Below are 27399 nucleotides of genomic sequence, written 5' to 3' on the forward strand. Positions count from 1 at the left end.
AGAAGTTCAAAGAAATTTTGGTGAGAAGAGGCAGGGTTCTGGATCCAACCAAAGTATCTGTGGAAGACACCTGCAGTCATCCACCAACTCCAGGGTCATTAACTAGGACATTGTACATACCAACCTTTTTCAACTGGTCACGTTTTCAGTGACTTTAAAAGCCTTGACATAAACATGTATGAGACTCATGTCTTACTTGTTGTAGAAAATACCTGTGAGGTGCTGAAAAGCATAGATAGGAAGTAAGCATAGATAGGACATTAACTTGGAAACTGAAATGAAAAAAATCCATGGCAAGCATCTCTGTAGCTGTACATTAGACATGTACAACAAGCCTTGGTAGGGGTAGTATTTTTCATTTAACCAGGTAATATAATCAACAGGCAACTTTTTGGGCACAAAGCCTCCCCTCTCATGAGTGTGAAGTAGGAAGAACGCTTTTGAAGACTAAAGACAAATTACTACTGTAACTGGGATTCTAATCACATGTGTGCTAGTAAGGCTGTTCCCGAAGGAAGGAGTCTTGGTACCTGTCTAGAATCTGGTGCTAGGTTAATATGAAAAAAAGGTTTTTATGTGCCAAGGGGGAAGTCTGACGTATATTTTATTTTGTGGAATACCAAGTGGTTAACAGGATGGGAAAAAAAATTTCATACTTCATTTCACCCCTAGCATGGTACACTTGGCTGACTTACGAGCTGCATTTCCCCAACTCGTCTTTACAGGTGTCCCTGGAAGCTTTTACTCCTTCACCCGCACATCCAGGTGTCCAGCTCCCGTGTAACTCTGCCAGAGGCAAGTCCTGCTGCCCTTGGCCTTGCTGCTCTCATGTCCGAGGGCTCTGCTGATGTCCACGACATGTGTTTTACAATAGACACACACGGGCTGTAGAAGCTGGGGATTCTTCATTCCTTAGCGCTCTTTGCCTGCAGTCCGGCAAAGCGCAGGCACTGCGCACATGGAGCTAGACTTAGACGGGAAAGGTGCCCAGGGACAGACTGTTTAAATGTAAATTTAAACTCCTGCTTTATTTTCCCACTCAAACTCCATCTCCAGCGCCCTCCACGTGGGCTGACCAAAGCTCGGTGCCGGCGGTCCCCGCCCAGAGCCGGGCGGAGGCAGGGCCACGGCTTCAGGGCTTCCGCCCGGCCCGGGGCGGAGCCGCCTCCGTCCACCCGCCCTTCCTGGATCCCGACATGGCGGAGTATTCCTGCGTCAAATCCACCAAGCTCGTCCTCAAAGGCTCGAAAGAGAAGAGGTGAGGAGCGGGCTGCTCGCCGCGCCGCCCCTGCCCCGCGCTGCGGCAGCCGCAGGGGCCCGCACCCCCGCGGGGCCGGTGAAGGAGGCCGGACAGGGCTGAGGCCGGCCCTTCCCTTCCCTTCCCCTTCTTCCCTTCCCCTCGCTGCGGCCCGGGGGCTCGCCGGCAGGGCAGGGCAGGGGGCAGGGCTGGGCAGGGGGCCGGGCTGGCCGCCGCAGGAGCCCGGCCTGGGTCAGTGAGCGGCTCCTGCAGGGCCCGGCGGGATAAGTGCCGGGTCGGCGGCTCGTTCTCACTTGTTTGCATCTCCCCTTGCAGCAAGAAAAAGCACAAGGAAAAAAAAAGGAAAAGGGAAGAGGATGCGGCAGAGCAGCTCGATATTGTTGGTGAGCTGCTTTCCAGGAGTTACGTGACAGTGCCGAAACTGTAGGGGATGCGGCAGAGGCTAATGAGATCTTTATAGGACTTGGTAAAGCAAGTGTAACCCCTGTAGAAATACGTAACTATTTCTCACATGTCGTTTGTGTCTTGGGATCTTCCTAGATTCCACACGGAGCTTGTGACACCAATAGGATGGATTCAGTTTTATATACGTAATTTGAAAAAAGCATTACTATCTTAATGAGGTAGGAAACATTTGTAAGACAGTAGACAAGGAGAACATTTTATTGTTCAAAAAATGTAAAAGTCATAATTCTAAGTCGTGCACATGGGAAGGGCTGCCTTTAACTTTGGTAGAATTCTGTAGGAGTCAAATGTTCAAATCCAGATGCATTTGGATAACTGAGGTCCAAGGATTACAACTCACATATATAACAGCAAGATGAAATAGCATCTCTGTTTCTCTTGTGCTGGAGAATCTAATAAATGGATATCACCCCAAAACTTCAGGAGACAGATCCAGAGGGAAAAAATATATTTCTTGTGAGGTGTATCTCTGCTGCATCAGCTGAATGAATCAGCTTGGTCTGTGGACTAACACAAAGAAGGGATGAAGCACAGGAGCTTGTAACTAGGGATGACAGCAGGTCAAAGAGCAGGACTTCCTGAAGCAGCAGCAGCAACACCATTAAATTGGCTCTGGACTATAAAATAATGCACAAAGATGGTGAGATAGCTATCTTTTGAATTTAAAATTTCAGAGAAGACATGGAAATATAACCTCTTTGGCTGTTGTAATCAGAATTTGTGATTACTCTGTTAATAAACTGTCACGGTTTTGTATTACAGGAAACTGGTGGGCTGTCAGTAATTTTGGTGAAATTACAGGAACTATAGCTATAGAAATGGATAAAGGAGCTTACATCCATGCCCTCGACAATGGCTTGTTTACACTTGGAGCACCACATAAAGGTTTGTTCCAGGAAATTTGAAAATAGAATTTTAATAATGAAGTGCCTAAAAGCATAGAAGTAGCATCACTTCAAGGCAAGCAGTGTTACAGCTAAAACCAGTTTACTACAAAAAATGCAGTAATTCTAGCTGAAGCATGCAGATGACTTAAACCTAATGACTGCCAATCAGTTTCACTCATCTAGTTTCATGCTGGCTTATGTGTGCAATAAATTGAACTGCACTGGAGATGATTACCTTTTAAGGGCCATACCACTTGCTGGATAAAAAGCAGTATAATTTTTATTAAAACCTATAAAATGTTTATGGTGTCACCTGAAGAGTGAAATTCAAGGTAGATGAGTTTTAATGCTTATTGCTGCATGCTTGTCTTAATATACTCGTTTTGTCACTGCACAAGAGGACTACTAATGTGCTGGGATAATTAGCTTGTTCTTTGAGTTTGAGGGCAGTGACCCTGACATGGACTGTTCCAGAACCCTGACAGTCTGTGTGTTTCATCTCCAGACAGAGATCAGAGCAACAATGGCCATATTCTCCTGTTTTGGTTTTGAGGGATGGAGAAGCCAGTCGCTTTTAGGATACTGAGCTGATTTACCATACCTGAACCATAATGCATTTTGTTATGAAAGAAATAACTTTACAAGGAGATTCAGGTATACAGAGCCACCAGGAAAATTACAAAACATTCTCAGTTATAATTTTCTTTAAATTATGATCATCTTTATTTTGTGTCTTGTTTTAAGCGCTGTAAACATATGAACATAAATAAAAGTGAATACTCAAAAAGGAATTTTTAATGAAATAAATACTTTCATAGTATATAGAAATAGTCAGTGTTTAATTCTTTTTGATACTGCAATATTAGTAGGCTAATATATCTTATGTTTATACTTCAAACTTAACTAATGGAAAATTGATTCCTCAGGTGATGAAGGCCCTAGTCCTCCTGAGCAGTTTACAGCAGTAAAGTTATCTGATACAAGGTAATTACTGTAATGTTTCAGGTTTTGGTACTTGTTATCTTTGGATTTTGTGAGAAGGCATTTTATACTCTTTTGAAATACATCGTCTACTACTAAAAGTGTCTGTGATATTTTGGGTATTGTGGATTGCATTAATTAAAAACACTCTTTATTGTTTCCTACATTTTCTCTTCAAGGATTGCTCTCAAGTCTGGTTATGGCAAATACCTTGGTATAAATTCAGAGGGGCTTGTTGTTGGACGTTCTGATGCAATAGGATCAAGAGAGCAGTGGGAACCTGTCTTCCAAGATGTAAGCTGTTTGGAATAGTTTATTTGATGTTGCTAGTGTTTGACTGTATTTTGAGTTAATCTATGTAGATAGGTTTTTTTCCTATGAAGTAAAAGCCTTTTTCAATCTCTTTCATATTGTAATTTATGATTTTCTAACTGCAGTGCATTTACTGTAATTGAAAGTTGTTTAAATACTTCAATAGCTGCATTTTAGCAGCCATGAGCATCTTAAAAATGAATGAGTCAGCAAGTCTGGCTAGCTATTGAAGTATCCATACCTAAAAGAATTATTTACAGAGACGTTTGGTGTATGGTAGAGGATATATTGTTACAAATCAAGGATCATATACAACCTCATTATACTTACAATGTGTGATATTGTTTCTGCAGAGGAAAATGGCATTACTAGCAGCAAACAGCCGTTTTATTCGGTGTAATGAAGAGGGGGACATAGAAGCCAAAAGCAAAACTGCAGGGGAAGAAGAAATGATAAAGGTAATCTATAACTTCTACAATTAATACAGGATTGGCAGGAATCAAACTCAAACAAGCAGCTGTCTGTGTGTTACGATTTTCTGTTAATACAATTGTAATTGCTTCCTATAAGCTGTCAAGTGATCTGGCCACAAGAAAGGTAAATGAGTTCCAGGGCTGCATAAATTCTCAGTACCTCTTGTAGAGATAAGAAGATACTTTATCACTCAGGAGGGCAAAAGAGTCTATGTGATTTTCCAGGTAGTTGTAAACAGCTTGAGATAGAAAAGAGGAATTATGACCAAATCAAGGATAGAGAAGGGTTTACCAGAATGGTCCAGATGGGGAGATCTTTAAAGAGAATCTGAAAAGACTACCTTGACTTTTTTTGAAGATGGGAAATATATTTTTTTACTCTCCAAGTAGAGATAGGTGTCTTAACTAGTCAGAGCGACAGTATTTTAAGTCAGTCTCTGAATTGTCCCTGCCAAAATAAAGAACTGTAATAGTGCTTTTTTGAAATAAAGGCAGTTATGTTTAGTATCAAGGATTGCACTTAACATTTCCAGTATTTCAGGCAGCTCTTACTTTTGCAGTGGTTTCTGGTTAACCTATTTCAAAACTGTGAACTTGAAAAGTCACTGTGACTCTCATTCTTTTACAAAGGATATGTAGTCATCTTTCACCTGTAACTTCCTGTTTTTAAAATACAGGTGTTTTCTATTGTGTTTTGGTTGTTTTTTTATTTCTATTTCAATTATTAGATTCGTACATGTGCTGAAAGAGAAGTTAAGAAGAAAGATGATGTTCCACAAGAAGACAAAGGAAACGTTAAACAGTGTGAAATCAATTACGTGTAGGTACTTTAAAGCTGGTAACAGGCTCAAGAACCTTTTTGTGCTTCTAACTGGGGCTGTGTTTGGTGGAAGGGCTCAACTCCCATCCAGCCTTTCACTCACTTTTCATTAACAGGACAAGGAAAGAAAACAGGGTGAGATAGCTCATTGCTTGAGATAAAGCAGAGCTGCTGTACCAGATACTGTCCCAAGGTTAACTATGAACAATTAGTTAAATTTATTTCCTTTTAAATGGGTGTAGATTCTGAGAGACAAAAATTAAAAACACCACCTTTCCTTCTCCCATCTCTCAAGCTCAGCTTCTCTCCAGTCTCTTCTACCTGCTCCTCCAAGCCAGATGGGCTATAAGTCAATACACAGTGGTTTCTTTCAGCCACTCCTTTCCTTTACTGCTTTCTTCCCTTTCCTTTTCCCCTGCTCTGGTATGATCTTACTCATGGGCTGCAAGGTAATATTTGCTCCAGTGCCTAAAGCATCTCATTCCTCTCCTTCTCTGTGCTTTATGTACCCACTGCCATTTTGCACTTTTAGGTTGGTTTTTTTTTTCTTTATCTGCCTGTGTGGCATTTTTCTTTATCTTAAATATGTTTTCATAGGAGTGCCACCAGCTTTGCTGGTGGATTTAGCTGTGTCCTGTAGTGGATGTCTTGGGAGCCAGCTCTGTCCAGCGCAGGTCAGCCCCTGGCCTTTTCTCACAGAGAAAACCCCTGTAGCTTCCCTACAGTCAGCACCTTGCAACTACACCCAGTACACTTTTGCTCCCTGATTTCTTATGCTAGTAGTTGAAGAAGGGGCTCTTTGGAACTTGTAACCATTTCATGCTAGTCACATAGCGGCTCATTCCTACTTAGACTGAAAAAAAAAAAAAAAAAACCCTGAATAATTTCACCTACAGAAGCCTTAGTGCAACGTTAGTACTGGGATGGTTTGCTGGATTTTATTAGGTCAGTTACCTGCTGCTTTAATAGGAGCTAAGATTCTTACCACAGCTGCTGTTGTGTTGGAAAACAAATTTTTTAAAAAGCTTCAGTTCTTTACTCCTTTTCTTCCTCCTTTTCTCCTTTCTTACAGGAAGAAATTCCAAAGTTTTCAAGACAAAAAGCTTAAAATAAGCAAAGAAGATACAAAAGCCCTTAGAAAAGCCAGAAAAGAGGGCACTTTTCATGAAATGCTACTTGACAGGTACTTCAAAGTGCTAGAAATATTGTATTGATTAAAAAACTACTGGGAGATGGAATTACAGTAAAACCTGGGGTACAAAAGAGGGTCAGATTTCAGGGAGACAGGTTCCTGAGCATTTTTCCTCTGGTGAGTGTTGTGCCTGAGTCCTGGGGGTTGCCACCTTTTTTTTTTTTTTAAATCTGGATTTTCACTTCTTTAGCTGAAGTTTGCAGGTTTGAATTTACCTGTAAATTAGTTATTTTGAAAATCTTTAACTAGATAGTTCAATTTTTTTTATTACAAGTTGTTGAGGGATTAATCTTTTTGATTGTGAAAATTGAGCTAATTGTTAACATTTTTCAATACCTATGGTACCGGAATATTTTGGAAAGGCAGAAGTGGCATTTTAAAGAGAAATAGTGTTTATTAAGGACAGTCTTCATGTTATCTAGAGGGAATTTTTTTCCCTCCTAAACTGAGACTAAAGAAACCATGTTGAATTTTTAAAGCCTTTTATGTCAGTAATATAGTATAAATATTTGCATTAATTCAGTGGGTGGAATGCAGAAAACTATTTCTGATAATTGCAAGTAATGTGAGAACACTCCTGGGTTTTTACAGGTGGCCAGCTTCAGATCATGCTGAATGTGAATTCCATTCCTCAGGGGAGACAAAATGCAATTATGATTTGAAGGGAAAGTCAAGGTTAACTTTAGACACTGCAGTTCTACCTCCTTAGGAAAACAAAGTTAATTAACAAACCCAAAGTGTTGTTGGGCCTTTATATGTACTTTGAAGCAAAGTTCAAGAAAAATTGCTTTCAATGCTTCTTAACATTTTGAGGCAGATAAAACACCCAGGTGTAACTGTATTTGGTCTTAATCTAAATCTTTTTTCTTTTACTCTTCCCATACAGGAGGGCTAAAGTGAAAGCAGATAGATACTGCAAGTGACATCCAGCTGGTCCATTTTCTTCTGCAACTTTGATGGCAGCATCAAATTGAAAAAGAGTAAAATATTTTATAGGTGTTTTTTATTTAAGGCATTTTTAAGTATCTTCAGGAACTGTATTAAAATTTTCTCAAATATTAATAACCCAGTTACCTTGTTAACTGTATCATTTTTGAATACTTGGCTTGTATGAAGGGAATGGCTCCAACAAGAATTAAAGGTAAATCAATTAACAATGGTAACCTGTTTGCCATGTAACTTAAGCCCTGGGAGACAGACTGTACACTGATTTAGTCCAGAGAGAAAGCTCCCCAGCTTTTAGTTTCCTTTAGGACAAAATCTAGAAATAAATAGATTATTGTATGCAAATGTTCCTGGCCAGAATCAGGAATTCTCGGATAAAAGTGCAGCATTGCTGTGAGTTGTGCTGTGGAAGGGAGGGAAAAAAAAAATTACTGATTTTTCTCCAGAGATCCTTAGTTTGGCCTAGGACTGGTGATTAGGGCTCATTAACTAGTTGTTGTAGGTACCACACTACACATCCCTCCCTAGAAATGTAAGTGACTGATGTACAACAAGCCATTGGAATATCACAGTGCTGCTGTGGCCTGCTGCCAAAACTACACTCAAACACTAAGAAAAAGCCCTGCAAGGAGCAGGCTGCAGGCCAGAGTAACTGTTTATTGGAAGTTCATTGCTGGTGTCATTGATCCATGGTCACTGTCAATCTTAAAGACATCTGAAGTGAACACTGATGGTGGAAGTAGACTGATATTACAGCACCTGTTTTTCTTTCAAGAATTTATTACTTGAATAAAAACTTGCCTCGTAGAACCCACAAAAATGATTACTCAGATACACCTGGAAGCAGAAATGTATTCTCTGGTGGGGAAGGTTGCTGAAAGGACTGCTCAGCAGCAGAATAAAAGCCTGAGAATTACCCTGAAAGGGAATTTTCCATTTCATATCAGTGTAAATAGGAGATTGCAGTGTGTTGCAAGTAGCTATAAGTGATAGTAAGGGGAAAACGGAACTGAAGGTGTGTTTGTCACAGAAAGGTAAGTGAAGTAAAAAGCAATGGCAGAGCAAATGAAATGAGACTGTCCCTGGTAGGAGACGAAGTACTAGAATTGGCAAGGGACTGGCAGCCCTGCAGAGAATAAGGGTATTTTAGTAATGATGGGGTTGCCCTGTATGTTGGGACTAATGATACACTAGAGTCTTGAGAAAATGTGTTCTAAGATAGCACAGAAACAGAGATCTGGGAAATTCACTGGAAATCTGGTCCCAAGAAAATGAAATCAAAGGTACAACTAAATAGTGAAGATCAGTATGTGTATTTAACTGTTGTTATGGAGGAGTTTTTTTGGATGTTTTCCCAATGTAGGTACTCATGGAGTCATCTTGAAGATGCTACATCCTGACAGTAGTGTTAACACAAGGAGCTTTAATTAAACTTTAACAGAAAAAAGGGGGAAGTAATTTGGGCAGCCTCTACTTAAGGGGGAGGGAACAGATCTGGAGAGTGGTAATACAGTATTGGATAGATGAGTGTGAGAGAGCAGAAGGGTGGACATATAAGTGCTAAGTATCAGTGAGACCAGCTGTCAGTACAGTTAGCAGGCTAACTGTACGTCTTATGAAGCATTTTCCTTCTTAGATTTTTGAAAACTGACAGCAGAAATCTGCACTAAACAGAGGGCCTATGGTGCTGGTGTGGACCCTGAAGGCAAGGCATTGTGACAGGAACACAGCATAGCCATAGTCAGAGAAGGTGACTGGTGCTGGAAGATAGCTGTTTCTTAAACTGACAGTTTCTTTACCAGTGAAAGAACTAAACCAGAATCACAGAGGCCTCAAAAAAGTACACTGTGTAATGTGACAATGACATCATTTCGTCTACAGAGCATTTGGAAAGAGATTTTAATTTTCCAAAGTCATTGTTTATTTTCTCCTGTTAAAAATGTACTAATGATGGTAAAGCATCTAGACAAAGATAATGAAGTCCCTAACAGCTGTTCACCCCAGATATATAAGATGACCAAAAGATGTTCAGAAAATAGCAGGACCAACTTAATCAGACTCTTTCTTACCATAGCCCATAATTGTATATTCAGATATATGGAAGTAAACACAGGTTTATTGTCTTATATGTATTTATCTTCAACTAAAAATATTTTCCAAACCCTATAGAAACTGCCTGATGTCCTGTTTTTAAAGAACACTCCCCTGAAAATCTCAAGGTTTATCCTGTTACACTGTAATTTTCCTCAGTTTCTAAATCCACAGATTGGTTCTGTATCTTCTTTACCTGTGCTTAAATGTTTTTATGCCTTGGTCTCTAAAGCTCCGTGCAATTCCCAGCTCTGCTCTGAGCTGGCTCCTTACTACACTGTTGCATGCTCTTGTCCCAAGGCTTTCCCACACTACAATACATTTTTTATCCTTTCCTGTTTCTTAATTTTTTGCGGTTCCATACAGCTTTCCAATCAACTGTCTGCCAAGGACTTCCCTTTTTTTTCTTGCCACCCCCACTTGGTTTTGTAAGAGTTAATTGCACAGGCAGTTAAGTCACGATGTAGAGACTGCATCACTTCTTTTCTGTGTGCCTAAAAACACGTGGCATGGCTTAGCCATTGCACAGAGCACATGAGACAAGCATCCTGGAAAGTTTTGAGTACTTTCTCATGGTGCTTCCACTAACTGCTGCTAATGTACACACTCACGAAGCATTTGCTTGCTCACACTAAAATGATAAGGCTCATACTAAAATGACAGTACACACCTAATTCAGATGCTGATTTGTACTTGTTACAAGAGCCTGGTCTAGTGGAAGGTGGCCCTACCCATAGCAGGGGGCTTGGAACTAGATGAGCTTTAAGGTCCCTTCCAACTCACACCATTCTCCAATTCTATGAAACAGATACCATTTAAGTAATAATTAGAAGGCAGGGCAGTTATAGACAGATGCATCTCATACCCTGTGTTTCTCATTAGTCTGTCTCCCCAGTTGCCCACTTCCTGCACTTTGAAGCTGCAAGATGGAGAAAATCAAGAACGAGCCTGCCTGGCATCTTTCATTACCACTGGTGCTCAAAAGATAGGCTGGAAATAAATCCCCATGGACCAATATCTGTAGAGCAGATATTTGTTTATTGCAGCGCTAGTAGTGAGGGGCATATCTCCACCTAACTCACCCACCCATGTCAAGTGCTGTGGTATATTTATACAGTAAGTATTGCTTAGTATTGCTATGGCACTACAACATCATCACATACTTGCTGGAACTAATTTACATAGTCTGATCTCATGGTTATTAGATCGTTCTTTTGCACTGTGCTTGCGTCTCCCCAATTCAGGGGTCATCAGGGGTATTTGATGAAAGCTTCCAAGGTCTTCGCATCTGAACTTTTCAACTTTGTCTTCAGAGCATGTGCAGTTACGGTGTTCCTTGGTCTGTCTGGTCCCAGCCAGTCTAAATTCTTTATTTTGTGGCTAATGGGCTTTATTAGTACTATACTTACCTCTGTCTAAAGCCATCCACCTGGTGAGTTTCTTCTTTTTTTTTTGTCTATTCAGTATTAAGCAACTAGTTAACCACATACCATCCATTACAGTGCCTAGAAAGTTATTTATATCAGGTTATACTGATACGTTACAACTCAAGCTATATAAGCACCTTGTAACTTTGACCTAAGTTACACAGGCATCACCACACAGCCTATCTAAAATCTGCGCAGGACACAGAGTAATTAAAAATCGCACTACTGCCAAAGTGAAAACTGGTGCCACGGGTTTTCTCCCAGCGTTGCCAAAGACAGGCGATTCTATTTCATACTCTTCTGTGCGCAAGGTGCCATTTGTGGAAGGGCGACTGAAAATGAACTGCTGAGCTTCATCATAACTGCACGGGCGGGGCGGAGGGGGGAGCGCCGTGCCGAGCCGGGCCGGGCCGGGCTGGGCCGGGCCGGGCCGTGCCGGCGCTGCCGCCCCCGGCGGGCGGGGCTCTGTCATGTGGCCGCCGCTCCGGGAAGCGTCGCTCGGAGCGGAGCCGGGCAGGACCATGGCGGGCTGGGGCCGGGCGCTGCTGGCGCTGTTCGTCCTGGCGCAGCCCGCCTGGGCGCCGGACCCGGTGAGCCTGGCGGGGGACGGGCAGGGGCGAGCGGGGCCGGGGGAGCGGATCGCCGCGGGGCTGACAGGGGGGACGCGGCCGCCGCCCTTCCCGAGGCGGGAGGCCGGGCGAGCCTCTGGATCCGCGCGAATGGATGCGCGGCAGCGCCTCGCTGCCCCCGCGGGCTCCCGAGGCCGGGCAGGGCTCCTGCGGCGAGCGGCGGGAGGGGCTGTGCCGCGGCGGTGCTGTACGAGCCCCTGCTCGCTCCTGCGCTCGGTTCCGTGCGTGTCTGTAATTCATGTCAGTGTCGCCCTGTTCCACCGCAGCGGCGATCTCCAGCGGGAAAGTTCGGTGGGGCTTGCTGGAGAAGCGCACGGCTGTGAATCTGCTGAGTGTGTGTGCTGTGGCTCGCCCGAGGGGAGGAGCGTAGAGCAGGTGGACTTGGTGTGTCGTTTCTTGCTCTTTCGGCCGTTTGGGGTTTTTTTTACCTGAACAAATGAAAGATTTAACTTTTGGTGGAATTGGGAAGCTGGGAAGGCGGGGGTAGTCGTTTGGAGCAGGCTGGCTTCCATCTCGTGGGCATGTAAACAGTTGCTCGTTTCCTGGTGTATTCCTGAAGCAGCGAAGCATTCTTTCATCTCTTGAAATTCCAAATTTTACTCGTCCATTTGTCCTCTATGAAGAGAACAGGTTTTAAATATCTCTGGATTTCAAAATAGCCTTTGCAATCTATTTTTAAATATTTTGGGAATAGTCTACCTCTTTTATTCTTTATTTTGCTCCCAGTTTTGTTTGTTTGTTTGTTTTTTGGTTTTTGGTTTTTTAGCAAATTGCATTGATTTTTGGAAAATTATTATGGGTTTTGTGAAAGGGGAGAGCTGCAGGAAATCACTGTGGACATCTGGATGGCCAGTGTTCCATTAGTGTCTTTTAATACACAGGATTTGGCTTTTCTCTCTCCCCTCTTTTCCCTTCTTCCAGTCCCATCCTACCGGGCAAGAGCAGCTTCCTAATGCTATAAGCTATCTCCAGCTTAAAACACCGTCAGAATTTTAGCTAAAAGTATCCTGGAGTGTGGAGTTGTAGGAGAAAGTGCCAGCTGTCAGCAAAGGAGTAGCATTAGAGCTTGATTTGCATTTGATTTCACTCAGTACATCTTTGCACTTGCACAATATCCGCTGTGTATCCAGGCTGCAGGTTGTGCTGCTGTGCAGCCAGATATTAGGCTTGGATATTTTATTTTTGTTTGAGGGTTGCATCACATGCTGAAGAATTCTTCCTAAGTGCCACTGAGTCCCTCTCATTGACAAAAAGCACAGAAGATAAATGCCTTGAATTACATCTCAGAGGTGCAGACTGTCAGTCCCTTCAACTTTCACTGAGGCCCCCTCAGCCATACTGACCTTTTTGTCCAAACTGCAGTTTAGGTAGCCTTGTCACTGTTTCTTCTACTACTGCAAGAGTACTCTTAACCTCTGTGTTCAGAAAGGTGAACACAACATCCCAAAGCATTGGGACTCCTGCAGCACAATAGTGTTGCATTGGCATTATCCCATCAAGAGGAACCAGAGAGGAAAACGTGTTAGATCACAGAGTTCATAGACCAAAGGATGCTGAATATAACAGATTGACTGAAAAGATGGAATTATATTTAATAGCTCAAAGAGGTAATTTTCTATTTGCTTTTACATAGGAAGGTGAAAAATATAAAATTCATAAATATTAAGGAGGGATACTAGAGATGGTCTACCTCAAAAATAAAGAAATAAAGGAAGTGCTTCTATTCCTTAGACTGGACACTCTATTTCATAATAATGAAATCAGGCTAGATGTCAAAATACTTACTCAGCAGTCATTAAACCATGCATTAATTTTCTGTACTCCAGTCAATAATAACTTACGACTTGATATTTTTTACAGCTCACCCAATTAATCTCAACAGTTTGCTAGTTATTTGGTTTCTGTTCCACTTTTTTTTTTTATACAATCAGTCAAAATATAAATCATCTGTGCTACTTCCACTTTTTATTTCCATCTTTCTCCATACCATGTTCTACTTCTCCTCCCCTGTGTTATCTTCCTGTTAACGTTTCGATCCTGTGTTGTCACACGTCTGGCTTGTCACATTGGAAACTGAAGGTGATTCTGTCATGCTGAAAGGATGTTCCAGGTTTTCTTGGACAGCATTTATTGTTGTTCTTCCAGTGTCAAGTCTCTGCAGAGAGGAGAACCCCACTGACCACAGTGATAACTTCATAGCTGCTTATTTTACTTTGGTTATAAAAAGTGCTTGATGGTTTTTCTGCTGCTGCCAGAAAATTCTTTATGTGTCTTTTTTTTTTAACCTTCTCAGAAAGCTTTGCAGATAATCTCTAGCTGGTTGCAAAAGATAACAATTTTTTTATTCCTTGTTAGAACTTTGTGTAAAAAACCAAAACAAGAAAACGCCCCACTTCTAGTTTTCTGATTGTCATCTTTTTAAGTTGTTGCCTATGTGCCAGGAGCTGTTGCCATCACTTGGTTTTGGAGAAGAGACTGAAGGGAAACCTCACTGCAGTCTACAGCTCCTCACAAGGGGAAGCACAGGGCAGGCACTGATCTCTTCTTGTTGCTGATCAACAGTAGGACCTGAGGGAATGGCCTGAAGCTGTGTCAGGGAAGGTTTAAATTGGGTGTTAGGGAAAGGTTTTTCACCAAGGCTGGTGGGGCACTGCCTGGCAGAGATCAAGATGCATTTGGACTGTGGGTGGGACTCTTGGACTGTTCCCGTGCAGGGCCAGGGGTTGGATTTGATGATCCTTTGTGGGAACCTTCTAACTCAGGATACTCTCTGATTCTATGATATGATAAAATAGTTATTATTAGCTCTAATTTCTTCAGATAACTCAATTAGTTTTGAAAGATATATATGTTGTTTTTTTATTACTGACTTTTTTACTTTGATTTATACATAGGTTAGAAATCTAAAAATACCACATGTAAGGAGGGAACATTTTCTCTGTTCTATATCCCTTTATCTGTTGCATTCCTTACCTTTTTTTTTTTTTTTTTTTTTTTTTTTTTTTTTGTAGCTTAGTCTGTAAAGCACTGAGAAGATAAAAATAGGTGCAGATGCAGGATTAAAATCTCAGGGGAAGGTGCCAGGAGTGACATAGTGTTTAGCACCTTTAGCTTAAAATCCTCTGAAATCAGTTTTGCACAGGTGCCGCTGTTTCCTCTGTGAGCATGGGCTCTACTGACGGAGCAACAGAATTCTGATCCACTTTGGATAACTTTTTTTTAGAAGCTTTATCTGTCAGGAAACATATTTTGATGGAGGTATTTCCTGAAGGTCCAAATGTGTACATCCATTCCAGTAGGATGTAGATGTAATGTCACTTCTTTCTGATGGATTTTAGAATTGCAGGATGGAAAATTGCACAAGACAGTTGCGTCAATACTGTTGAGCATTTGTCTGGCTTTGCACAAAACCTCTGACTTTTGTTGCCTAATTAGTCATCTGATATCCCTCCTACCCTCCTTGTTTTGATGCTTCCTCACTTTGAAAATGAAATGGCCTTTTGTGTTTGACTTTTTGTTCCAGCTGTGCAAAGGCTGCTAACTGCACTGCAGTGAAATCTAGGAAACACAGAGATGCTGGTCCTAAAATTTCACCTCATGTGTTGGAGGTGAAATTCAACCAAAATTCATCTCATGCTTTCTCCCACCAACTGGAAACAGTAGAAAGAGATAACATTATAACACAGAGAAATCAATCCCAATTTAGAATTGTTGTTTCCAGTTGTAACAAATTAAGCTGGTGTTTCAAGCCTGTGGCACTGTGTAAGACATTGTGTTTTCTATATTAATGCATTAAAAACAGTGAGATTAGCCCAAAGAGAACATTGACATGAGTTAACTTCTTTGTCCCAGTTATGTAGGTGCTAGAGATGTTGTCCCAGTTTTCACTGGAACCAGAACGCATTTCAAGGACACACTAGTAATCTAATTAATACAGCCTAATAAATATTGGGAATCCAGGGTGGGGAGGAAGGGAAGTGGTGGTGGAAGGATGGCTCCATATCTTGTTTGTGTTCTGTCTCCCAAACAATTGTGCTTTGGGAGCTGTTCCATGGGCTCCCAGAACAGCACATGTACCTGTCCTTTTTCCTAGTGAGATATATTATACTCTAAGGAGCTTACTGAACTTCTCATATAGTTTTGGGACCAAACCTGGCCTGCTGTCAGCTGGCTTGGAGCACAAGTGTGGGTGGCCAGTAAGCATTTGCTTGTATGTCACTGGGTAGAACATAGAATTACAATTGTGGCATGCATATGCATATGTTTATTATATTTATATGCATGCTTTATGTAATTGATAGAAAAACAACCTCACATTCACTTTGAGTTCATCTAAAATAGTTCTCAAACTTTCATTTGTAACTCAGCCATGCTCCTGGGAATGAAGGTATATTTTTTAGTTGCATTCCTGAATTGCATCCCACTTAATGTTTAGCACCACTGCAGCAGCACTTCTCCACACTGAATCCTCAGCTCATTCCACCAGCTGAGGGACTGCCCAAAGTTCATTATGCTTTCCCTGCTCCAGCTGTACAGCTTAACACTAAACATAATTAGGAATGACACTATAAAATGGGATTATGGACAAACAAAACAGACTGGTCCATATGAGATATGAGATTCTTGAACTTGTATAAAGAATATGCTTTTGAAGGGCTCATCATATGGAGTAAATAAATATACAGTTTGTATATTTATCATACCCTTGTGCTTGCCATGGAGTACATTAGACAAGTTGTCTAGAGTCTGTCAGCATGGGGAAGTTGCTGCTGGTCCCTCCTCCTCTATTTTCCTCTTTCCAAAGTCCCAAGGCTTTGAATTAACTGACTAGTTCTAAAGGTTTAATTCAAAACTAAGTCTACTAGAATAATAGTGTTTTAACAAAGAAGCTAAATAGTAATGTTTCATTGTCTTTGCAGTATGGAGAAGAGTGTAGGAGTAAAATGTACCCTCCTTCAGGACCAACGTAAGTAATCTGATTCAACTTGTCTAGCAAATTACAGACAGTTGTGATTTGCAAGTCTGTACAGGGCTTTTTTCTTGAAACTTCTTCCTGTTGCAGGTCTAAAAAATGCTAGTTACAGGTGGGAAGCACCTATTTTGTCAAATATTTTTTCAGAGCCTTTTTAAATTTGATCTCTGGTGTTTTTCTCTCAGGTTCAAAGGTAATATACCCACATATGTCATAAATCTCGATCTACCTCCCAGCAGAAGGTGGGATGACTTGATGCGTGACAAAAAGACAGAGGTAAGAAATGCAGAGCTGATCTGAGGCTTAGATATAAAACTAGCACATAGCCTTTTTTTTTGAGAAAAGTTTCTAAAGGAATACATGTTCTAGAAGTATCTGAAAGTTATAATATTTCCTGTTGACTTTTCTAATATGATTCCAGTTCAAAGTAATTACTTGGGTAAATTATTTTTTCTGTTTAACACTTAAGCTGGCAGCATCAAGTGTAGAGGCACTGGTGTTTGGGATGTAGAGGTGTAAAAACCAGTGTGCCATAAACAAGTGTGTGCCATTCCATTTATCAAATCTCCTTAGTGGTGGGGTGGTGCAGAATGAAGAGGGAGCAATACACCAAAGGAACAAAGTGAAACTGAGGCAGCATTTCCTCTCTGCACCTCCCTACTTCTCTGAAAATGCTGTGTGAGATGATGAACTGGCAAGGGGGAAATTAAGAGCTCCTTACCCTTTTCAGGATTGCTGGTTGTAGCACTGGTTGTACATAGCACAAATATTTTTTTAATATCTGAGGCTATTGCAAACTGCTTAAAACAGCTGTGGTGAGGATGGATAAAAATTGAGTTCAGTAATTTTCAATTTCCCAAACAAGGCTAGGGCTTTTTTTCTCTATCCCTTGACTTTGGACTTTCCACTCTGAAAGCTAGACAAATTCTACTGACATGCTAATATTTATTTTAAAAGGCGTTGGAAGCTTCAGGTTTCGCCTTAAAATCTGAAGAGTTTTATCTCTTGTGTACTTTGGAGTTAGATCACATGGAGTGGAACTCTTATTTGTGACATTTACATGTTGCAGATCGAAAACATGTGCTTTCATAAGAAGTTTATTGAGTGGTTTTGTCTTCAGTAACATCAGTGCTTAAGCAAAGAGCTTGAAATTAACATTCTGAAAGATAGAAGAGTGCAGAGTATTAAAATGTGTTCAAAGGAGCAGAAGATGAAGATGGCTTTCCTGTAGTTTGTTATTTCTGCTAAAAGGACACATTGGAATTAATCAAGGAAGTTACTTGAACAAAGCTTGAAGAGTGATTCTAGTGGGGACTTGGGGGTATTTGTCTCACTAAGAAGGTGACATTTAGCACTTTATTTAAATACGTATTTTTCTCAACATATTTTTTTTTTTTTCAAAAGTCTGTCAAGGAGTTCTGTTAGTATTCCAGCAATTCTTATGCTTAAGTTCTTCTATTCAACAAACATCCTTGCTCTTTTTAGCTGAAGACTGTGGTCCAGAATATTAAAGATATAGCAAATACCTTCTTCCCCAGTGGAAAAGTTGTTGACATAGTGGATAACAAAATAGTAAGTATTTTCAGCTTAATTATTTTATTACTGTATGCTCTGACTACAGAATTAGAATGCTTCTGAATCTGGCAATTAAGAACTTTCCAAGTTATTAATTTACAAGTTCTTAATTCCACTTCTGTAACAGAACAAAAATGCTCTTTCAGACTCACTCTGAAATTTTGCCTTGTTGTCTACTCCGAATGACTGAAACCATCAAACAAAAAATGCAGGTCTCTTCCTTCTCTAATTTTTTCCTAAGATCTTTTCAAGTTTGGATTAGTAACACTAGACAAATATGCAACAGCCTTAGTTACTGTCGGGAAACACTTGACTGAAATTTGTTACCATGTTCCACTTCTTTTAATAAGTAGAGTAAAATCAGGTTTTGAAAACTGTAATAAATGTCTGATTACAGGGAGCAATTTTGACCCTAAAAATTAATTTGATTCTGATTAGAGTATGCTTTGGCATGGAACAGGGCAAAGCAGTGTAGGGTTAGAGACAAAGGGTCAGATCTCTACCCAATCTTTAGTTACAGGGTATCCCTGTATGCCTGAGTGGACATAAATGCAGCTTTTACAGGTTGCCATGCCAATGGGTGAAAGTCAGGGATGTCCATAAACAGTGACATTGAGCTCCAATGCAGTTGAGCTTTTAATAGGTACGAGTCCTACTTCACTTTTCTGTCTGTTGCTGCCAAGAGAGGCTGTGCTCATGTCCATTGCTCACGTCAGTGTTTTGATAAGTGTTTTACTTCCCTTAAGTGTATACTTATCTTCCAAGTGCTCTGCAAACATCCTCAAGTTCTACAGGCTGCAGAGAAATTAAAAACTCAACAGCTGGGAGAAAAGTGTGCCTGTTGAAGTGGCATTTGTTGTAAGTAACAAAATACTGTTAATTTAAACATGTATCATACAAAAAGGCTTTTCCTTTCAGGCTCATCTGACTGCTACACTTCCTTATCCTTTCAATGAAGAGCTCCAAGGGATTGCCAATTCATCTGGGATTCCTTTGGGTAACAGTTTCCAACACTTGATTAACATAGTGGAAAGCTAGGAATACAGACTCATTTAAAATTATTGTGTTTACCAATATGCAGTAAGTAGTAGCCATCTGTGACTTTAACAAATCATTAATTAAGTTGAAGCAATAAAATACACCTCACCCTAAACAAAAACAGTGTTGTAGAGAAGAATGGAATAAATCACATAAGCTTTTTATGAGGCTGGGACTGCTCTGTAGATCTGTAAGTTCTCACTCCTAGGTTTTGGGAAGTGAAGCAAGTCTCAGCTCCTGTGCACCAGAATTTGAGGGAATCCTTTATTCTTGTTGGTTTTGCACTCTGCTGTGTATCTGCTGTTGACATAGAAAGAAGTCAAGGCTCAGTTTCCTGCTGTGCTTTCTTTCTCTTGTGTTCCTTGCCAAATCCTTCTGCCTTCCCTCTGTACCTCCTGCAAGAGAATGCCATTCCAGGTGAGGAGTAGGCACTGAGTTCTTCCAGAACTGAGACAGAGAAGGGCCACTGCCTGTTTGCACTGCTTCCCTCATCCAGGAGCACTACACCTGCTGCTAGCAGCAGTTCTTACATGGCAGTAGTGGTGCATATAGCAGCTTTCTTCTTTAAAGTGAATTTTATAGCTTGTTTTGGGGTTTTCAGAGGAGGAAGTAGCAATGACTGTCAGCTTTGTGCATGGTGAGGCAGAAAGTCAGGGTGTTCTGATCCCTCTATTTACTTTTCAGGAAGCTCTTGATTTTGCTGAACCAGTCATTTTAAACATCAAAGGAGATTTAAATGTTTAACAGAAATATTACAGAATACTGAATTTGCACTATGCTTATTTTCTAACCATTTTTTTTCTGTTCGTGGCAAGTTTCAAACTATTGAATTTTGCTTCTTTTTTTTTTTTCCCTAGGGGAAATCGTTATTTTTAACATCTTTTATGAAATTTTTACTGTATGTACATCAATAGTGGCAGAAGATAAAACAGGTAATGCAATCCAAAATCATGTTAACAGTTTTCTTTTATGTAGAAGAGGGTCTACCCCAGTTATGCAAATACAGTCCTCCTCAACTGCAGCCAGTAAGGTCTATTAAAGAGACTAAAAGGTAATAAAAATGCCTAAGGACTGATAACTAAAGGTTTTCCTTGAGAAAGGGAATAAAAGTTCGTAAGTGTCTTAGGTTTAAAAAAAAAGGACAAAAATACTTTCAAAGATAGTTTGAGTTTGGTTTTGTTGGATAGTGAGTTTTTTGTGATTGGGGTGTTGGGGTTTTTTTAAGAGGTGGTATTTGTTTTTCTAGGGGAAAGAAACACCAGCACCACATTTGAAACTTTCTCAGTGCCATGCAGGATTTTGCATCTAGTTTCTAGATATTGCCTGTGTATGCTGGTAGAGAAAATGGACAGTCTCTTCTAAGAAAAGATACTCTTTCATTCTCCTACTTAGTTCTGCAGCCCTTGCTGCCCCTGTTCCAACTTAGGAAGTTTCTAAGGGATTCTCAGAGGGCTTACAAACATTTAACTTTTAGAGGAAGCTCAAGGTGTTGCCACTGCGTTGAGTTAATGAAAGATTAGAGGCTGAGATGGACAGCAGTTTGCAAGATTACTTGATTTCAGTTATGGCAAAACACTCCTCTGACCAATAAAAACCCATCCTTATATTGTGGTTATGAAAAGGGCAAGTAGAGAATGGTATTTTCTTTGCACACTTTCCCAGGTATTTGACTGCTTACCCATTTCTTGGGTTTCTAAGCTGAAATTTGTCCATTTGTTTGAAAAATTGTATTTAATTTTTTATTGTTGTACAGGGAAACTTTACCATGCCAGAAACTTGGATTTTGGACTCTTCCTAGGGTAAGTATTTAAACTTGTGACTTTTTTTTTAAATCCAGATGAAAAGCAAGCTGAACTTTAAATAAGAGCTACATACATTCTTTGAGTCTTCTTTGGGTGTCTGTAAGGCTGTGACAAGTAATTCTCCATTGTGTGTTGTGAAAAAAAGGCTAAAATGAAAAGATCAGGATGCTCTATGTCAAACTGCCCCAAGTGCATCAAGAACAGCTGTGTTTTGCTACTTAATTTTTTTTTCCTCAGCTTCAGTTCAAGCTGTGTCAAACCAAAGAATGGCCCATGTAACCTGATCTCTGAGGCACAATATATCTTGTTCTTTACATGAGGGGGTGAAGCATCAATTTTATTATATTCAGTGAAATGGGGGTTGGATTGGGGCATGGAGTTTTAATGATTTCCTCCCCACTCTTCCCCCTAGTTACAGTACTGTGCTCCACTGACACTTCCCATCATTCTTCATTTCCACACAAACTCTGTAGTTTGTTGCCCAGCCTTCATTAGTTCTCCTTTCATGTCCCTGATCAGGTAGTTCAGTATTTGCTTTGATTACCCCAGCATATTTTGTAACATCATTCATCCAGATGATGCTCAATGCACAATTGGAATTTAAATGCTCATCCTTATTAAAATTCTTACCTACCTATTAAAAGCTCACCCATTGTCTACTGTGACTCCACCTGTCCTTTGGTTTGGCTTGTGTTGGACTTCTCTGACTTGCCAGAAATACTGTGAACATGCTTCCTGAAAATTAAGCAGACTTTCAAAGCTGGTCCCAGAGTCTGGATTATTTCCAGAGAATTGAACAGTCTGCTGACTGCTCAGTTTTGCCTCCAAACTAGTCTGACTAATTTTACAAACTAGAATTGATACTTCCCTTCATGTAGAGCAAATCCAGTAGTGCATGGTTTCTTTTCTGCCTTTGAAAAATAAGAATTCGAGGTTTGGTGTCACAGGCAGTACCTCTGGCTCCCTTTGCCAGCAGGTACAGAACAAAGTTATGTGTTCAAACCAAACCAGCTGTGATGGTGGTGCTGTTTAATCCTGAGCAATATATATGCTTTTGGTTCAAACAAAACTTAGTTCTTTTCACTGCCAGTCTGTGCGTTTAGACTTCTTAGTTGTTCCTTGCTGGTGCTGCTCAGGTAACTACAGAGCAGTGATCTTGCCTGATGTAAGATCTGAGGACAGGCATCACACACAGGATGTCTGCATGCTGTGAAGGGAAGCTTTGAAAACTACTGAGGGGAGTTTCAAATGCTGTACTGTCTCCTGCAGGTGGGATGTTAAAAATAATTCCTGGACGTTAACTCGGGAACTGAAGCCTTTAGTGGTACTCTTGGACTTTCAGAGAAACAACAAAACAGTGTTCAAGTCCACAAATTTTGCAGGATACATAGGCATGGTGTCTGGAGTCAAACCAGTAAGTATGGGAATGGGGCCTTGTCAGTTTGTTACAAATGCTTCAGATTTTCCTTTAATATTTAAATTTTTCTGCTTTCATGCTGTGCCTTGGAATGTTTTCCAATAAATGATCTCTTAAGTTGTTCTGATGCACAGCATAGCTACGTGAAGACTGATAAAAGAAAAAAAATGCTGCACCCTTTCTTGTGAAAGGAGATTGCCTAAATGGAATGTTTCTGTTTGGACACTTCTTAAAAACAGCATTGAATTTTGAATATAAACAGGAGTGAATACAAAGTGCTGATGTGGTTAGAGTTTCTTTCTAGGTAATAGCTAATGCTGTGATCCCAGAGGGGAAACAGCACACTTGTGCTATTTAATTCTTTCTCCAATCCTTCTTGGAAAAGGCAGTCCTGCATTTTAAGATTTTTTTGTTGGGTTTTCATTTAATAGGCACCTGAAATCTGGGGTTTATATACATCTTAAAAACCAGCAGTACAGAACTATATCAAGGTGTCCAACTTGCCACAGCTTCTTTTCTACATGCTCTATCTTCTGTTATAGGTAGACTCTTCTTGTAGAGCATTTGGGGCATAAATCCCTGCATTTTATCTATGTATTTTTGTCTTCTGCTCAAATAAATTAGGAAGATGCCATTCTGAAAATGATTCAGTGTGTAGCTGAATTCAGTTTTTTTTCTGAAACATTAGTTGGAGAAGACTGAGATTTGAGTTTGAATTGTGTGTTCCAGTTAGCATGGACTGTAGTGTGTGCAACTGCATGCCCGTGCAAATAGCAGTAACATATCAGGGTGTGCTTAGCACTGGGACTTAAAAATCTGCCTTCAAACTAGCATTCAGAGGTCTGAGAAGAAGGTGACATACAGCAGGGAAAGGAAAACTGCTAATTCAGCAATGCAGCACAGACCAAGAGGAAAAAATGGTGATAGGCTTGACTTGCTTAGCATAAAAGCATGCCTTGCTGATTGTCTGCCAGGTCAGAAAACTAATTTCTACTTATTCAAGCCCTGATAAATTAGGTTCTTCTCTACATGAGCTTGATCTTGCAGTCTGTTACTCAAAGGGGAAGAGTCTAACAAACAAGAAGCTCAATTGACATCTAAATTGCAGTGCTGCCTCTTGTTTATTTATTGGCACTTATGGGCTGGCAATGGCTGAAGGTTGGCTTGTTTAATGCTTTTCAGAACTTGTTCACTCTGACAATGAATGAGCGTTTCAGTCTTGATGGTGGTTATGTGGGTGAGTAATGCTCATTTCTTTCATTATTTCTGCACAAGTTTTCCAGAAAACTTGGGCAAACCAGTTACCTGAAAAGATTGCAGATGAGTTACATAAAATGCAGCTTATTTTAAAGCCAGCTGTGAAAGTTAGAGTAGCAGGAGTGAACTGTCTGAAAAGAAATTATTCTGATATTTTGCAGGAATCTTTGAATGGTTTCTTGGTAGAAGAGATGGTATGTGGATGGGCTTTCTCACAAGAACTGTATTAGAGAATGCTACAAGGTATTCCCTCTCCCTCTAAATATTATGCTCCTTTAATCTGCTTTGCATTCAACTAGCATAAATTCTGGAGATGTATGCTTAATATCCAGTGATATAGATACCCTCCTTGTGGCCTTAATTTTAAATAGTTCTGGTATTGCTGGTACTCTGGAGCAGGAAGCAAAGCATCACATGTGATCCCTCAAATATTTTTTCTCAGATTTCTTTTTCCTGATGAGCCTGTTGCTAATCTAAATGTGTAAGAGCATTCTGCATCAAAGCACATCCAACAGGTACTAGTATATTGTAGGAAGTAAGCAGAAACAAAGCTGTTATGTAATAATTCAGTGGAGTATGACACAGTATGTAATCATTTTACTCATATTTCAAGTGTAGAAGAAGTGCAGAGAGCACCTCTAGACAATCATACTTTAAGTACAAAATGAGATGAGAAGCTTTGCTTAAATGTGTTCCTTTATCATGATCCTGTTTCCTCATTATGTGCATAAAAAGGGAAGAAAGGCTTAAGTGCCCAAACTTTTCCTGGGTCTGTGAAACTTGCTCTGTAGTACTTGAACCATTTATAGCATTTAATACTCCAGCATTATCTTACCCACAGTTACCAGGATGCAAAAGACAGACTGGCAAAAACAAGACTGCTGGCTCCAGCTTACTTTATTCTGGGTGGAAAAAATTCTGGAGAAGGGTGTGTGATAACTCGATCCAGGACAGCTGCTCTGGATATCTGGGAGTGAGTATGCCTGACCTGACACCTGACTCAGCCTTCCAGAAGAGGACGGGTTGTACCAATAACTGTGTGCTCTGTTTCTTGTGACTTCTGTTTTACAAGAACTCATTCTTTACCATCATTGAAAAATACCACTGCAAGCCTAAAAAAATAATGCATCTGTCTATAGTATATGCTGTATATGTGTACTTATAATACTTAGAGAAGCAAAACACAAACTTAGATCTCTTTTTCAGCCTTGATATCAAGAAGGGTACATGGTATGTGTTAGAAACCAACTACGATCGCTGGAAGCCTCCTCTGGTGCTGGATAATCGTAGAGGACCTGCAATGAAATGCCTGAACCAGACAACACAAGAGGTAAATATCCTCCAATGAATATATATCTTGCTGGTCTGAAACTCCCAGCTTGCACTACTGACCTGACACAGCCAGGAGCATTCAGGTTATTTTTAAGCACAGCTGTAATGACACAAGTGGCTGATGATTTTGTGGTAACTTGTCTCTACTTCTGGGTTAGAAGAACCTGCCTCTTAACATGGGGAAGGTTTGTGGATTTCCTGTTTATTTGTTTGGGGGGGTATAGGGTTTTTTTTTGTTTTTGGTTTGGGTTTTGGTGGTGGTTTTAGGGGGGATTGGGTTTTCAGGATTCTTTATAGTTTGGTTGGTTGGTTTGTTTGTTTTGGGCTTTCTTTTCATCTAGGTGGGTTTCCTGAAAGTATTTTCAGCAGCTGCATATGCAGGAGGGTACACCCAGAGATACCTTGAGAAAGACTTCTGGTGTTTTTAGGGTAGTTTTACCAGTGAAATTCAAATGCACAATCTGGGGCAGCAAACACACTAAAGTGTGCCATGCTCTACTAAGATCTGGTCTGGTCAAATTTTTGCAGCCCACATTCTTCTGATATCCAAGTGTTATGGGTATCTTGTACTTTTAGAGCTGTATCTTGTTCTTTAAGTGAGGTGTAAAAAAGTTGGTTCTCAGCATTTACATTAACAGGTAATGCCCCTTAATATCAGTGTATTATTTTCTTTCAGAATCTCTCCCTACCTGCAATTTATGATGTTCTCTCCACAAAGCCTGTGCTCAATAAGGTAATGCTTCTATTTTTGCAGGAAGTCTAGAGTGGGGAGCAGACCACTAACTACTGTACGTATAAGGAGGAGGCTTCAGTGGTACATTCAGGGTTTTTAGGTGAAAGCATGTATGTAAAAGCAAATTTCACATTACTTTGTGAAAGCAAATGTAATTGCTGGAATAGCTATTTCCCAAAGGCCATACAGCTTTAAAATTCTCAGTAGCTTGATCCCTTTCTTCATAGCTGGCCCTGGTTTGAGGCAGCAGCTGCTCTGCCGACATCTTGAGCACCCTTCTAACCAGAATTAATGTGTGATCTATGTCTTTGTAATTCACATAAAACAAGTTAATATACTTCATGATTTAAGCATACTACAGGCACTTTACTCTTGCAACACAAAAAGTTTTAGTCTGGAATTGAAATTTTTGTGTTTAGGAAAAACAATAAAGGAAGGAAGTAGTTTATAAGAGTTCTTGAATGATGAAGTTTAGTTCCTGTGTTAAGTGGAGGCTGCATTCTTGGCTGAGAACACAGACAATTCATACTTGCATGTTGTTAACTGAAGAAGGTAAATGCTCATTTTAGTAGAACTGTTCAGAGAGAGTTTTTCACTAATTCCTGTAATGTGGTTGATTTTCTTTTTTCTTCTGCCTTCCCATGCCCATTAGCTGACCGTGTGCACCACGCTGATGGAGGTGTATGATGGCCATACAGAGACTTACCTGCGGGAGTGCCCAGATCCCTGCAGTCCTTGGTAGCCCTGCACCTCTCCGTGCTGGAAGCTGCTTGGCCCAGTTGGCAGTCCTCCACGAGAAGATGTTTCTGGAAAGAGATTACTCAGTCTGACTCCTTTCTTCAGAAATCTAATGGCTCTATAGAAATGGCAAAGTGCTTCTAACAGTGAAGGGACCCTGCCTCAGAGCAGACTTTCTTGCTTTGCAACCAGCAGTTCTGCTGACAAGAAATGTATCCTCATGAGTGTCTGGTGTGATTTCAGCCGTTTCTGCCAAATGAGTTCAGCAGTTAGTTCTAGATCTCTTCAGTCTTGGCAGTATTCTTGGTGTGTTGTTGGTGGGGGGTTTGTTAATTGTTGGGGTTTTGGTTTGGTTTATTTAGATTAAAATCCTTTTAAAGAACACAAATTATAATGGCACCTACCAAGCATCAAAATTAATTGGGTATAAGAAGACCATCTGGGACAATACAATTCTGTTATTCTTTCATAAGCACTTAAAATTAATTGCTATTCTTCTGGTATAATGTGAGGATATGTCTGATATGCCCTTTTATAATATACCAAGTGTCATGTATAGTCATAGGAACAAGGTCTTGGGGAAATATCTGAAACAAGATCTGAGCCAAGAATGTCTTGCTACTGATTTATAACTCTTTTGCTGAAGCTCTTTCTTGGCCTGTTAACAAATGTGGTTTTTTAATACAGATTCTTCTGTTGTCTCAAAAAAACCCCCAAAAACCTAATTCAATAAAGAAAAGATAATTCCTGTCACCAAAGTACACATGTACTGATTTCATACTTCAGTCTGAGACATCATGCATGTTGGATACCACAATGCTTTCATTTCCAAATAGACTGTGTCTGAAAAACTGATTTCTTCTGATTTTGTAAACTGGTAGTTAAAACTATTACCATAATAAGGCAGTTGGGTTGTTTGGGGAGGATTTTGGTTTGTTGTTTTTTTGAAGGTGAGGAAAGGAAGCCAAATCAGATTACACCATAGTCTGCAATTCAAGTTAAGAAAGAAAGGTTGTTTAGAGAGAAGTAGTAGCACCCTAATATCCTAGGAAGCA

General features: G+C 40.3%; 2 protein-coding genes across 3 annotated transcripts; both read left to right on the plus strand.

Moving 5' to 3' along the window:
- The first annotated feature begins 1128 nt into the window (after positions 1 to 1128).
- On the plus strand, positions 1129 to 7551 carry FRG1 (FSHD region gene 1). Its single transcript, XM_009100691.4, has 9 exons — positions 1129 to 1258; positions 1574 to 1641; positions 2486 to 2608; positions 3537 to 3594; positions 3771 to 3885; positions 4257 to 4361; positions 5105 to 5196; positions 6269 to 6379; positions 7275 to 7551. Exons 1-9 carry the CDS (start codon positions 1197 to 1199, stop codon positions 7309 to 7311), a joined length of 771 nt encoding a protein of 256 aa, XP_009098939.1. The 5' UTR covers positions 1129 to 1196; the 3' UTR covers positions 7312 to 7551.
- A 3755-nt stretch (positions 7552 to 11306) lies between these two features.
- ASAH1 (N-acylsphingosine amidohydrolase 1) lies at positions 11307 to 27199 on the plus strand. Of its 2 annotated transcripts, none has more exons than XM_030239099.2 (14): positions 11307 to 11441; positions 16400 to 16446; positions 16638 to 16728; positions 17938 to 18024; positions 18946 to 19024; positions 19923 to 19997; positions 20819 to 20864; positions 22137 to 22281; positions 23467 to 23521; positions 23703 to 23784; positions 24383 to 24514; positions 24748 to 24871; positions 25550 to 25606; positions 26259 to 27199. In XM_030239099.2, exons 1-14 carry the CDS (start codon positions 11322 to 11324, stop codon positions 26346 to 26348), a joined length of 1230 nt encoding a protein of 409 aa, XP_030094959.1. In that variant the 5' UTR covers positions 11307 to 11321; the 3' UTR covers positions 26349 to 27199. The 2 variants fall into 2 exon arrangements, with proteins under 2 accessions (XP_030094959.1, XP_050829857.1); XM_050973900.1 differs by lacking the exon at positions 11307 to 11441 and adding an exon at positions 11556 to 11855.
- The last annotated feature ends 200 nt before the right edge of the window (positions 27200 to 27399 follow it).

The sequence above is a fragment of the Serinus canaria genome, chromosome 4 (assembly GCF_022539315.1).
Source record: "Serinus canaria isolate serCan28SL12 chromosome 4, serCan2020, whole genome shotgun sequence".
Taxonomy (NCBI): domain Eukaryota; kingdom Metazoa; phylum Chordata; class Aves; order Passeriformes; family Fringillidae; genus Serinus; species Serinus canaria.